The sequence below is a fragment of the Bacillus rossius genome, chromosome 6, assembly GCF_032445375.1.
Source record: "Bacillus rossius redtenbacheri isolate Brsri chromosome 6, Brsri_v3, whole genome shotgun sequence".
Classification (NCBI taxonomy): domain Eukaryota; kingdom Metazoa; phylum Arthropoda; class Insecta; order Phasmatodea; family Bacillidae; genus Bacillus; species Bacillus rossius.
Window position 1 is genome coordinate 55,290,932 of NC_086334.1, and position 14,513 is coordinate 55,305,444.

Sequence of the window (14,513 nt, forward strand, 5' to 3'; positions counted from 1 at the left end):
TAATCTGGAGGACTGAGGGCCAATTAGAGACCCTCACTCATAGAAGTGTCGAATCACAGGCCACCCAGTCGAGACGACTCACAAGTCAGCAGCCAATTAACAGTTTAGCATTTGCCCGAGTGTGTAGAGGATTTTGGGGTCCATCCTGGAGGTCATTGAACCCGCGATTTTTTTCCGGTCTCTAATAATAAAGTATGTTCACCGGAAGAGTACACTGAGAGAAAGGTTTGTTTGCCTCAACGAAATATTAGTTTATAATATGGCCAAATAAATATATTTTGTTAATTAAAACAAATATTTTGTAGTCGGAAAGATTCTGTTGACCCAACAAAGTGATTTTGTTCGGTGTAACAAATCATTTTTATTACTTACCGAGTTTGGTTAAGCTAACAAAATATTTTTGTGCCACCAAGTAAATATTTGTTTCGCCATATATAAACAAATGTTTGTTTGCTTAAAACAAACATTTTTCTCTGTGCGTGGTGACATGCGAGAAGAGGTGGAAGCAGAGAGGTGCAGAGAGGCTGGTTGTCGGCAGGCATGTCGGGTCGCGACGGCAGCCCGGGCCAGCCCGGCCTGAACGGGCCGCCGGGACCCAGGGGCCCGCAGGGCGAGGAGGGGCGCCCCGGCCCGCCGGGCGGCTCCGGGCCCCCGGGGCCCCCGGGGCCGCCGGGAGACGCCATGGGGCTCGGCTACGACTACGCCGCGCTGTCGGCGCTGCTCAACCAGGGACAGAGCAAGGTCAGTGCCGCCTGTTCTATCACCCCCCACCCAACCATCATGTCGTTCCCCCTCGACAAATGGAAAGAATTTGGAAGCAAACGGCAGGAAAGGACGTTCTATCACCCCCCCCCCCCCTTCCCAAAACCATTATATCGTTCACCTCAACAGGCAGGAAAGAATTTGAAAGCAAACGGCAGGAAAGGTTGTTCTATCACCCCCCCCCCCCCCACCTTTTTCCCAAACCATTATGTCGTTCTCCTCAACAAATGGAAAGAATTTGAAAGCAAACGGCAGGAAAGGTTATTCTATCACCCCCTCCCCTCCTCCTCCAACCTGATAATGAAATTCTGCATACGTTCCTGCTCGGAGAACTGGCCTTTTTCAAATCATGCCTAGATTTATTTTCACTGATGAAAGTTTACGTAATACCTACTTATCATCTGAAGTGCTTCTCTAGGTTGTGGTATACGTCTTTCAATTTGAAGATGCGCGACTTTTGTGTATGCAAGTTATAAGAGGCAGTAATTAGAACTTAAATCCAATCATTTGGATACTGTTAAGTTGATAAAAATATATCTGCAACCACCTCAAAACTCGTTTCTGTTAAAAAAATTATTTCATTTAGATGTGACACCCTTGTTTTTCTAAAACATTTGTGATGTTTTGCTACCCACCAAGTACTTCAATGCGATCAGTTTATAACAGCGAAAAGTTTCGCCTTAGTTTACAGAACCTTTTTTTGATTAAACATAATTCAGACATGTAGTGTTCCGTTTCAATACATTCCCTATTACTTGCAATAAACTAGTTCTTCGGCTCCAACTTCAAAGACGTACACCAGTCTTGCAAAGCTCTTTTAGACTATAAGTAGTGTTATGATATCAACTTAATTTTTTTTTTCGCGATGAAACTTCGCTCGGGGTTTTTAGGTCCAGCTTAGACTCGCTCAGTACAGTGCCGTGAAAAAGTAATATCTGGGTCCAGGGGCGCAAATCTGTATTATTCGCCTGTGAAGGGGGGGGGGGGGCGAAAATTTCCAGGAAGGGGCCGCGTGACCCGAGAGTTTAGCGCGTGGGTTTTAACCGACACAAGTCATCTCTGGATAGGGTTCTTGTTATGTTGTATACTGCTCATATTTGGGCCATATGCATTCAATAAGACGGAAACTTTAAAATATGCAGAAGGTTTTCCGTAATACATTGTTAGATACCTGTAAAATTCGCGGATTCATTTCGCGATAGGATAGAGTCCAAATACTTTTGACATTATTTTGCTTCAGTGATTGGGCCACATTTTATCTGAAGGACTCTGGGCCAATGAAAAATCTTTAACAGAAGAATTAGCAAATCACGATCATTCTAGTCAACAAGTGTTACGAGTCTGTAACCAATCAGCAGATGTAATTTGCACGAGTGCATAGAGGATCATGGAGTCTATCCTTTAGGGATTTGAAATCGCGAATTTTACAGGTCTCTATACATTATTTATAGAGACCTGCAAAATTCGCGGATTCAATGACCTCCAGGATAGACTCTACTACACTCTACACACTCGGGCAAATGCCACCTGTTCATTGGCTGCTGACTTGTGAGTCGTCTCGACCGAGTGTCTGTGATTCGACACTTCTTTGAGCGAGGGTCTCTAACTGGCCCTCAGTCCTCCAGATTAACAGTGAACCAATTGCAGAAGCAGCGCTAAGGTATAATTATTTGAATTGTAGCATATCACGAAATGAATCCGCGAATTTTGCAGGTCTCTAATTATTTATACATAAAACCTGTTCAGCAGACACGCTTTTGCAAGCACAAGTGGGCCCCCTTGGTGAGGGGTTTCTTAATTGCTGGTGGGGGTGGTTCCCTGCTCCACCCCCCTCCCCCCCGGGGGGATCGGGGATCTACGCCCATGACTAGGACCATGTACTTTTCACGATAATATTTCCAGACACGCTGTGTGTTAGTACTTTGTAACTCTGTGTTTCTAAGTGGGCTGGGTTGATTGCAAGTATGTGTCCACTGCCAGTGCACCAATCACAGCCATCCAGTGCGCTAAGCACACGCGTGCTGAATGGTCGGGGCATTGGCTTCTCTTGCGGACGGCCGTCAATCACAAGGAAGAAATCGCAAGCTCTGGCAAATCTTATTGCTAGAGACCTGTTAATTTCGCAAATTCAAATCCCTAAAGGATAGACTCCATGATCCTCTATGCACTCGTGCAAATTACATCTGAGTCCTTCAGATAAACTGTGGCCCAATCACTGAAGCAAAATAATGTCAAAAGTATTTGGACTCTATTCTATCGCGAAATGAATCCGCGAATTTTACAGGTCTCTACTTATTGCAGTCTAATGAGCCATCAGATTATTTCGCGAAAAATACCTGCCCCTAGTAATAGCTAATAGCCTAACGTGGAGAGTGCAGCCAAGAGTTTGCAGAGTGACTTCGTGAGCTGTTAAGCCCGCAGAGCTGTTCATAACGATCCGCACTGCACGCTAAGACCCGTTCTACAACGACACAGAAACGGGTCTCCCGGAACAGAGTTTCTACAATGGCACGGAGACGGCCCCACACGGATCAGCTCGGCAAGGCTGAGCTCTTCCGCTTACATTGCTCCGTGCTACCAATAGAAGCCGAGCACTGGTCTGCGGTGGTAGCCATGTTTGTTTATGTTCTAAACACGTTAATAATATTGTTTCAAGTACAGTCAAACCTCGTCTATCCAGCCCTCGTTGATCTGGATCTCCGGATAATCCGGATTAGAATTTTAGACGTAGACGCAGACGTTCTATTTAATGTTTACATGAAAATAACGATTGTATTCTACATCAATGTGCGGTTAGCACGTGATAACGTACCTGACCAAGCTTCATTAAAATTCCACATATATTTGTATCAGTAGAAAGTTGACGAATTGAATTTTTTTTATAAATTATGTGAAAAAGTTATTTTTTTATAATTTTTTGATTACTTGCAAACAATATAGAACATAAATGCTGCTAATTTTGTTTAAAAAAACATAGCCTTTTTTAACGCAGTAGACGGTAAATATATATATATATATATATATATATATATATAATCGTGTTTTGTGTATGTTATTGTTATTTTTTGTAATATTTGTTAAGTGCCCACCTGTTAAAGGCTCTGACTGTTGGTGGGCACTCAAATAATTATAATAAATTAAAATATATATACAGTACACTACCGATTATCCGCTAAATTACGTGGCAGGGCCACCTCGGATAGTGAAAATCGCGGATAATCCGCAAAAGAGCCGAAAATGGGAAACAAAAAAGGAAACATTAATATTAATTTTAAAAATCTAAAAATTTATGTACAGTAAAAATTACAATGAATAGTAAAAAAAATTAATGATGCTACAATTTGAGTATCTTACTGAATAATTAACGTACAATACACTTCAGTAATGTAAACATAAAAGTGCTCGGTACTTACTTCGTAACAAGGATACAGTACTTACTGCACGTACTCAGAGACTTCATTAGACAAGGCCTCTGTCAGACGAGCGAGCTGGGTGGAGCCACCCGGGTAGCTCGTCTGGCAGAGGCCTGAAAAAGCAACCACACGACTAGAAACAAAGCGCGACAGAAACAAAAATAGCAACGCATGCCAGCCTACACACTGAGTGAGTTCCGAGAAGGCCTGTGGCGTTTTACTGTATACTGCACACAATACACTCGTCAGTAGAGTTCAAATTTTGCTCAATTGTAATAAAATACAGATTTACTTATGTGCTGTATTTTTTTCGTAGCATGCGCGGATAATAGAGAGTTTACTGTATAAGTATATATTTATTTTAAGGGGGTGCCTCCCATTTCAGGTCAAGATTTCATATTTACAGTAATTACAGATAAACTTGTAGACTTTTTCAATTGTTTAACTTTCACGAGATGAAAAATATATACAGCGCATACGTTTTGCATAATTAGCTGCCAAAGTTACATTTTTTAACAGTTTTGGGTTGTACAAAAAAGGAGAATTTAATTTATTGCAGAACTGAAACTTTTTAAGTTTAACTGCAATGCCACTGGCTACTTCAAGAAATGATTTGAATTTCTTTCAGAAAATATTAATTTATTTTATTTGGCATTTCAAAATTATCAAATTTGTTACGATTTTGACAGCCAAGAAACATGAAATGGGCTTTTGTGATAGAAATGCAAACCATATAATGAAGTAGCCAGTGGCATTGCAGTTAACCCTAAAAAGTTTCAGTTTTACAAGAAATTAAATTCTCCTTATTTGTACAACCCAAAAATGTTAAAAATGTAACTTTGGCAGCTAATTATGCAAAAAGTATGCTCTGTATATATATTTTTTTCAATTCGTGAAAGTAAAACAATTGAAAAAGTTTACAAGTTGATCAGTGATTAATATAAATATAAAATCCATGACCTGAAATGGGAGGCACCCCCTTAACTAAGTTGACCGCACGCAAGCTCGCCGGCTGCCGCTGAAGAAGCGAGGGCAGCTATATTGTGTTACTGATTGTTGGGTTTGTGTGCGCGACGGTAATAATTAATTGTGGAGCCAGTTTTGTTGAGTGAAGTCTCACATTGAAATAACGGAAATTCAACTTCTGGAAAGCGTTATTTATTTCGTGTGAACTATACTCTCAAGTACTTTTGCCACATCTCTGTGGTATACATGCACGGGTGTGTGCATATATATTTATTTATTTATTTATTTGAGCTGAGTTGACCGCACGCAAGCTCACTGGGAAGGGCGCGCTGGTTCGCAGGGCCCGGACCCGCTGAGCGGAGACGAGCCGGTGCGGGTGTTCGGCAAGGAGATCACAGAAGAGGAGCGGCGCCAGCTCGTCACGCAGGCCTACCAACACCTCAAGACGTCCTTCGAGCGCTTCAAGCGGCCCGACGGCCAGCGCTCGTCGCCCGCCAAGACGTGCCGCGACCTGGCCGTGGCGCACCCGGAGCTGCCGAGCGGTCAGTGGCGGCCATCGCTGCCCGTCGTCCCTGCGCCCGAGGCAGGGGGGCGATATACCTTTCTATAAAGAATCATCGATCCCCACCTATTGATTCGGGGGGGTCCGGGGGTCCTCCCCCGGGGTAAAATTTGTATTTCAAGGTGGAAAATGGTGCTATTTAAGCAGTTTTACTATCTAAAAATTGTTTACAGAGCACTTTCTTTGCCCCCGTTTGCCCCCACTTCAAGGTTTCTGAAAGGGGGGGGGGGCAAAATACCCTTGCCCCCCCCCCCTCCTGTTGTTGCGCCCCTGCCCCGAGGCCCGCTGACCTCCTGGTTTTGTGTCCTGACGGGGATTGCGAAATAACTTGCTTTGAAAAAAAAATTCGCTGCGAAGCTTGGTGACTTCGAATGGCCTGAGTTAAATTTAATTTTGAATTTTATTTTTTTACGTTCAACTCGTGTGTTCTCCAGCCCTCCTTTGGTTTTGGGGGAGGTGGGGAGGGTTATTTAATATTTAGCTGAGCAGCTGGTCCTTTTCTGCTCAGGTTATCTTGTTTATTATTATTATTATTATTATTTGTCGGTGACAGTGAGGCCACCAGCTGAACGACCTGTGTGTCATGAGTGGATTTACACCTGCGCCGTAATGATATACCATTACGTCGTCAAAAAGTGCAAAATTGCATAGCTGGTACAGTAGTTTATAAGGGTGGGGAGGTCCAGACTTGGGGTACGGAGTATTTTTAATGTCTTGGAATAAGTGTTGAACCACTTATAGGTTATTACCAACTTTTAAATAATTTTCTTGAATCAAAAACACCTGACTACACTATACATTTTTCCTTTCCCTGAGAGCTAATACGGGGGGGTCGCGTCCCCCCTTGCCCCCGTGCATGGGCGCCCTTGGTAGTATATTTATAATTTTGCTTGATCAATGATAAACACTTAATACAGCAGTGTGATACTACACATATAATAAAGGTGTTTTTTTACACTAGCAAATATAATTTTACACATACGTAGGTACAATGTATAATTACCTAAATAACAACAGATAATCCTCCGGGAGAAGGATTATGCTTATCGGGTATGAATAGTGCACGTGAAAGGTCTTTATTTTAAAACTCTGGTAAACCTGTAAAATTGTTTTGCTGCCCGAAGTTGATAAATTAATGATCGCCGCAAGTCCAGTGATCCACGCTGGGGCAGACGACCCACGCAACCACAATGGCTAGCCTGGCGCCATCTCATGACGTAATACCCTAATAATCCCGACAACAATCACTGGGCTCATCCGGGTCCCGAACCCGAGACCTAGGGTGACAGCAGTTCAAGCAGGTATTCAAAAACAGCAAATGTCTCGTAGGACCTTGGAATCATCTTGACCGTATTAGGACTCTATCAATGATATGTATTGTGGAGACACTGCATACGCTATGACCTTATGGTGATACTTTATTACGATGGCATGTTTATCGCTAACCTTCAAGTTCTGGCTTTATAAAATGCTGTTTTTGTGAACTGATTTTGTCTAAGTGAAATTACCAGGGATCTTAACCACAATTTTATGTAATTCCATGGTGGACAATCGTAATCTCTATTAAATGACTTGTCTGCAGGTGAATACTGGATCGATCCCAACGAAGGAGACGACAGAGATGCCATCTTGGTTCAGTGTGAGATAGCTGAAAGGAAAACGTGCATTCTCCCGAGCCCTGCGAGGACGCCTGAGATGAACTACATCGGCCAAGAGCCTGAAGTGTGGGTCGGGGAAATAAGCGGTGGGATGAAGGTAAGCGAGTCTAGACCTAACTCTAGGTACGGGACATTTTCTTTCCAGCATTTTATTTTTTCCCCGTTGAAACCAAGTCACCTTTTAAATGTTCTTCAATTATAACGTAACTTTCCTTTAGAGTGTATTATAATGTTTTTCATAGCCAAATATTGAAACTAGAGTACAGGAATTTCAAAACTACTATTTTTTCTATGGGATATTAAATAAAGGTTACTAACTAAATCTATTTTTATAACTGCACCATTTCTTTTTATAAATTTTTGATTTTGACATGTGGAAAAAAAATATTTAATTCTTATATAATTCTCGCTCTTCCATTTATGATTTTATTATGAGTATGAGTGGAGTGCACGCAGAAATTAATTATAGGTTGGTGTGGGATAGAACCTCTTTACCCGCTGTTTGCTTTCAAATTTTTTCTTCTTTTTTTTTGTGGGAAAGTTTTTTTTTTTTTTTTTTAGATTTCGGATTAGGATGTAAAAATAAATATGTATAAGTATTGAGTCGGGAAACAATTCATTATAATACAATTTGCCCTTTTCGGTAGCTCGCACAGTGTTGACTGAAGACCAGGGAACTTATTACTGCACTTAAAAACGTCCTCTTGGACGTCAGGCCACGCAAGCCGGCCTGGAAGCAGTGAGGCTAGTTCTACAGTGGCACAGAAGCGGAGACGTATCTCCCGGAACATTCCACTGTCGCGTCTGCTGCTTCCACACTGCACGGAGACGTAACAAATGGCAACCAATGAGATTGCATTTCAAGGCTACGAAATATAAATTTATTTAAAAAAATATATATATATATGCTTCAAAACCATAGCACGGGCAGAATTAACGTAAATAATAAAAATAAACTACAAAGTAATAACAGAACACTAGATAGTCTTGTACATGAAATAATTTTTTTAACGTATTTAGAACATAAACAAACGTTGTTACCGCCGCATTCAAGTACTCGGCTTCTGCTGGTCGCACGGAGCAACGTAAACGGAAGAGCTCAGCATCGCCGAGCTGATCCGTACGGATCCGTCTCCTTCTGGGTGCCATTGTATAAACTCTGTTCCGTGAGATCCGGCTCCGTTTACGTGTCATTGAGGAGCGGGTCTGAAGTTGGGTGCCAAATTAGAAAAAAAAAATATACAATAACAGTAGCTGTAGGTCGTGCGCACAGGATTTCACCGCCATGTTTTTCGAACTTTCTGATTCACAACAGCGCATATGACGTGCGTGCGCAAAAGAGGGAAATGAATAAATATTTTATTTTTGTTACGTATGCATGGTGCAAACAACCAATTAGAGTAGAGTAGTAGTAAGCCATTTTAGCGAGACTAGAGAACTGTTTGTGAGTATTTATCAATCATGTTGTGGCAAGAAATTAACGAGATACAGCAATGCCCAGGCGTAATACCTGTTTTAAAAATTAATTAATGCTATTACTTGTAGAGACCTGCAAAATTAGCGGATTCATTCGGTGATAGGCTAGAATTCAAACACATATCATTTTGCTATTGGCTTACTGTTCATCTGGACGAATCTCAACCAGTTATAAACCCTCAACCAAAGAAGGATCGAATCACAGACAAACCAGCTGAGACGTCTTACAAGTCGGCAGCCAATGAACTTGCGTTATTTGCCCGAGTGTACAGGGGTATGTGCAAACTATCCTGAAGACCATCGAAACTGCGAATTTTGCAGGTCTCTACTTATGAGTAACCTGCGAAAAAATTTTAAGTTAAAAAAAAAAATGTGGCGTGGTTGGAATGGTTAGTGGTTAGCTTGAAATGTTATATAACCGTTATTTATTAAAAATGTTGGAAAACTGTGCTCACAAATTGCTGGCCAGATGTCACGGGATAATAGTCACTTGTTAAGTCTGACACAACAGCAAGACTGGAGAGCCGCGCATGGCCTGACGTGTGTCGTGTCGTGTCCCGCAGCTGACCTACAAGGCCGACAGCAACCAGCTGGGCTTCCTGCAGCTGCTGTCCAGCGGCGCGGCGCAGAACCTCACCTACCACTGCCGCAACTCCGTGGCCTACTACGACGAGGCCAAGCACACGTACCGGCGCGGCATGAAGCTGCTCACGTGGAACGACGCCGAGATCACCCCGCGCGGCAACCACCGGCTGCGCTACGAGGTCAAGGACGACGGCTGCAGGGTGAGGCTGGTTCAGTCAGTGGCGTAGCGAGCGGGGGGGGGGGGGGGCGCCGCCGCCACGACGCATGAACCCTCCCTCCCTCCCTCTCTTTCAATCCAGGGGCGCCACTGGTTATAGTCTGTCACTTTCGGAGGATATTCGTCCTGCACGAATTACGAGTGCAAAAATAACCAATAATAGAATCTGAACGACTTGACAGAACTAGAAAAGATTGGTTTTGTCGGCAAAATATTTCCATTTCAGTTTAAAAAAAAATTTTTTTTTTATAAAATAAGGATTTGAAACCAAAAAAACTAAAATGAAAAAAAAATGGATCTAAATTTATCAAAATCACGTAAGAAATTTTTATTTTATTTAACCTAATCGTAGAACAAACTTTTTTCTTTTACAGTTGCATGATAAAATGTTTGTATAAGTTAAAACTAGCTTCTAATTTAAATATATTCTAAGATTTGGTTACTATAGAGGCTTTTCTTGTGTGATTTTAATAATTTAAAACAATTTATATATATATATATTTTCTTTTTTTGTTTCAAGCCTTTATTTTATGAAAATAAACCATTAGTTTTTTTTTTTTATAACTATAAACTGTATTGACTATTTCTAAACATCCAGGTCCCCGTAATGAAAATATCTCGTCGACAACACTAACCCCATCGAATTCTGTCAAGTCGTTCAGATTCCATTCTTGATTTTATACTATCGTCACTCGTGCACGATGCGACCTTGCCAATCCCGTTATAGCTCGGTTTCAAACGAAGTGTGATTATTTTTATGTTTTTATTTAAGGGTTATTTATAAAATTTTAATATGATACCTTCCTTACATCTGTTGCTCTGTCGTAAATATTTCCATCATATATTAAATTGGTGATATTAATATAATGTGTGTAAAACTTCGCGCAAATATTCGTATTTATTGTCAATTGCACGACTTCGTACACATGTGATATTACATTTAGTAAACATATGTTTGAAAAAAATTTCCAAAACAACAAATGCAAAGGAGTTATCGAATTAAAATAATATGAATTGCCCTTAAGTAAAACTTCTGACAAAAAAAAAAAGTAAAAATCAATATGGCCTGTGAGACCAAAACTTAAGGGACCGAAAGACGCCATATTGGTTTAAACTTTTTTTATTCCAGATTTTTTTTATCATTAATATTGAATATTTTCCTTTCTGGTTAATCATGGTTACTAGCCTCAGTAATCTTCTTATGAGATGACTTCGTCTTAGTTCTTGTATTTGCTATGTGTTTCGGAGATGTCAAGTTGCAAGCTGATTCCTTCGCTATGTTACAAATTTTTCTTCCAAATATGTTTCTTTACAGTGGTTGAATTTACTTATGTTGGACATTTGAACATGAAGACCAGGTTAGAAGTGAGCACAGCTAGGAAAGTGGCACTGCATGGCAGAGTGAGTGAGGAACTAGGAGCCTCGAATATAGTATAGTCAGGAAAGGGCAGGCAGATTGCGTACCGAGCTTGTAGGTTGGTAAGGGTAGTACGTAGCGCAAAGAGCGAGTCGAGATTTTTCGCTCCCTGGTGGCAAAATCCCTAACTACAAGCTAAGGAAACTTCGCATAACTTTAAAAATAAATTTGGTATACTTTTTCTTTTTAGTTCTGTGCTTGAGTCAACTCCTCCCTCACCCAAACAACATGTTTTCTCAAAATGTAAAGTTTGTGCCGAAAATTAGGCATTTCGACACTTTTTTTAAATTTTTATTATAATTTTAAATTATTTTGGGAAATTTTATTTTTCTTATAATCTGGTTACTAAAGGAGCGATTTACTCTTCGTTAGGCCGGTGTACGCCACATAGTTAAACTTTGTGCCAGTGGACTGAAGCACTTTTCTCAGGGGCCTATCTGATATTTTGCTAGGCTAATGTGGACGTGGGCAGCCCGGTTGAAATTTCTCTCGCCTGCAGTCACGTCCCGGGTTTGTAATATTAATTCGCTGCCTGACCAAAATCGCATAGGGCAGCTTCTGGCCTGCAAGCTGCTACTTCTTAGAGGCCTGCTGAGACTAGCGAGTCTCGACACGAAGCAGTCTCCAGTGGACCTCCGTTACTAGCTTAGTGGCGTTTTCTGTCCACCCTCCCCTCTCTCTCCGCCCTCCTTAGTTCTGAGATATCAAGCCAGGAGCAGTGACCTGACGTGAACTTCGCCAAGATGATGGCCTACTCCAAGGACATTCTCCCTGGTCCTACAGAGACCTCCACGACATCTAGTGGCAGAAAAAGCAACTTCGGCCCCGGTGGCCAGCGAGCAGAGACTACGCCAGTGACACCTGGCGGCGGTTCAGTTCACCGCCTCAGTTAGTTCCCCTTTACGCTGCTAGAAAGCAGCGCCGCGGCGCCATAAGGCCCTATGCTTCTTTCTCGCGGCCTGTAGAAGTCGATTGTTTGTTGCCTTCTGTACCTGCCGGTAGAGACCGCAGCAGTTGCCCTTTGGCGCAAACGAAGTCGTGGTTACGACCACTCAGGCACCTCCGCATGTTTTCGGCCCTGAGCCGAACCTTCCCCCTCTTTTTCCCTAGGGCCGACCACCCGATTTAATTATAAGCTTTGTCCGCCATCGCCGGCACTCAGTACTCTGACCTCGGCTACTGACCACGTCTTCTCGGCATCCTCTGCGCTAAGAGGCTTTTCGCGGGAACGGCGAATTCGTGTGCATAAGAGATGTAATCAGTTGCCTTAAGGGATGTGATCCCATTTGTACAGTAGCCAGTCAGTAGTAGTAATTAGTACAAGTCATGGTTTTATGTAAAGTTTATTAATTTTTTATTTTCCTAAAAATTTGGTTTCTTTCGCGTCATCCGCGAATTCTCGGTGCACGCCATCCTGATGTCGGCGCGAGACATCTCGTGAGCACTGAATCTACACCCTGTTTGACAGGGTCCATGTGCTGGGGAGACAAATTGCTACCCGCTTATTCTTCGGGACCTCGACCTCCGAGTCCCTTTAAGAAGAGATCCTTCCCGGCCCGACGTCTTACCTTGAAGACCCGGATGATAATGTAAAATAAACATCTCCCCCTTTCTCTCTACGAGCTACATTAGCCAAATGAATAGCCTACCAGCGAGCAGTAACTTAAGAACTTAATCCTCAAGAGCACGTAGAATCAGGGAATCTTACTATCTATGTAATCATTGGACGAATCAAATTTTGGTGTGATACTTCAAATTTTTGTTTATGTAATCGTTCCTTTGTTTAAGTTGAATATGTGTTGTTTTAAATAATTTCGGGGCGCCCCCATATTTTTTGTTACTTGCTTAGATCTTGATTGTGATATCAGAATAATGCGAAAACAAAACATCTTCATAATAAACCAGGGAAACCTATAGACCAAACTACTTATGTAGTGTATTTATTTATCACATACCTTATTCTATTTAACGATCCACGAACTCCCAAGTTGCTAGTGTGCAGGGAGTATGAAATTTGTCCTGTTCACCGCCTCGTGCCCCCTCTGGTAAATAATTTTAATTTTCTTAATATTTTGCCCAGCAGTTTCCAAGGTTTTTTTTTATTAAATTAAAATAATATAATTTTAGGGAACGAGGGGCATTGCAAGTTTTTAACGAGACTGTATTTATTTCCTTGCAGTACAAGAGCAACCAATGGGCCAAAACTGTGGTCTCCTACAGCACGGATAAGACCTCACGCCTACCGATCGTGGACGTGGCCCTGCGCGACGTGGGGCATGAGAGCCAGAAGTTCTGGCTGGAGCTCGGTCCTGTGTGCTACTCATGATGAGAGTCGCCTGCGCTGTTGCGTCGTTCCGAGCGCTGTGGCCACGGCTGTTGCAAGACAACATGTGTTCAATTCAAATGGACGACTCACACGTTACTAGAAAAAAAAACATAATGTCAGCTCTCATCATTTGTAAATTACAGGAACATTTAAGTTTTTCCGCCTCTTTTCATGCTAAAACTGATTTTTTAAGGTTTCATTGTAAAATTAAGAAAAACAGCTATTGTGTTTTGTTTCCATTTTGTCATTTATGTGTAATTTTTTTCTGATGTTTTAAAATTCATAGCATCAAATTTAACTGTAGTTACTGTAAACCCGTTAAAATAAAAGTAGCTTTGTTATTCAAGTTTTAGGAAATCATGCATGCAGTATTACTGGTGTATTTGAATTATCATTCCAGTTATTCATTAAAGAGAATTTCATATAGGTACTTATTTTTATAGACACATATACATATTATCATGTAAATGTAACCAATACTATGAAACTTAAATATTTTTAGTACTTAAAACAAGTGAAATACTAGTTTGGTTAGCATGCATACAATTACATAACTGTGCACGTAATATTAAGAATATGTGTTTTTGTCTCTAACCTACATTCACTGCCAAAATCTTAGAACACTATAGAGACAAGGCACCTTACCGTTGGGCTGATATATTATGCTAATTTTGTTGGCTGAAATAAACAATTTTGTATGTTTTGTTTTCTAAAAAAAAAAAAAAACTTAAAGAACTATATTTTGGGTGTTTTTAAATCTTTATAAACTCTTCCAACATCAACCACGATGACTTAATTCTTATGCATCTCGTTTAACATCTGCTCATTGATGCACGGAAGTACGTCGTCGGTGCGGCCACTGGGTGTAAGCCGGTGGTAGACCTGAAGTTTGCCATGCAATGCTTCAACACTCTCGCAAATCGTTTGTGAATACCTGAACGGTTCTCCCTGACATCGCATCTAGGCGCACGCGTCGTTGAAGCCTGTCGTTGGACCTCTAACTAGTGGACAAAGCTCTCATTGTTCGCGTCGTACTCTTCTGTCGGGGACCACCATGTACGCATCCCCCCTAGCAACTTTACACCAACTCGATCTGCTCATCCCTTGGGTGCTACGCTATGTCGCGTCAGC

At 41.5% G+C, this 14,513-nt stretch overlaps 1 protein-coding gene across 1 annotated transcript in view; it reads left to right on the plus strand.

Annotated features, from left to right (window-relative positions):
- The window catches only part of LOC134533445 (fibril-forming collagen alpha chain-like), a 108,704-nt gene extending 94,582 nt beyond the window's left edge, over positions 1–14,122 (plus strand). The window contains exons 29-33 of the mRNA XM_063370967.1: positions 539–741; positions 5,482–5,683; positions 7,286–7,458; positions 9,401–9,622; positions 13,236–14,122. Of these exons, the coding sequence (XP_063227037.1) occupies positions 539–741; positions 5,482–5,683; positions 7,286–7,458; positions 9,401–9,622; positions 13,236–13,382 (947 nt within the window). The 3' untranslated portion in view covers positions 13,383–14,122. The remainder of the gene's footprint in view (positions 1–538; positions 742–5,481; positions 5,684–7,285; positions 7,459–9,400; positions 9,623–13,235) is intronic.
- Positions 14,123–14,513: the final 391 nt, after the last annotated feature.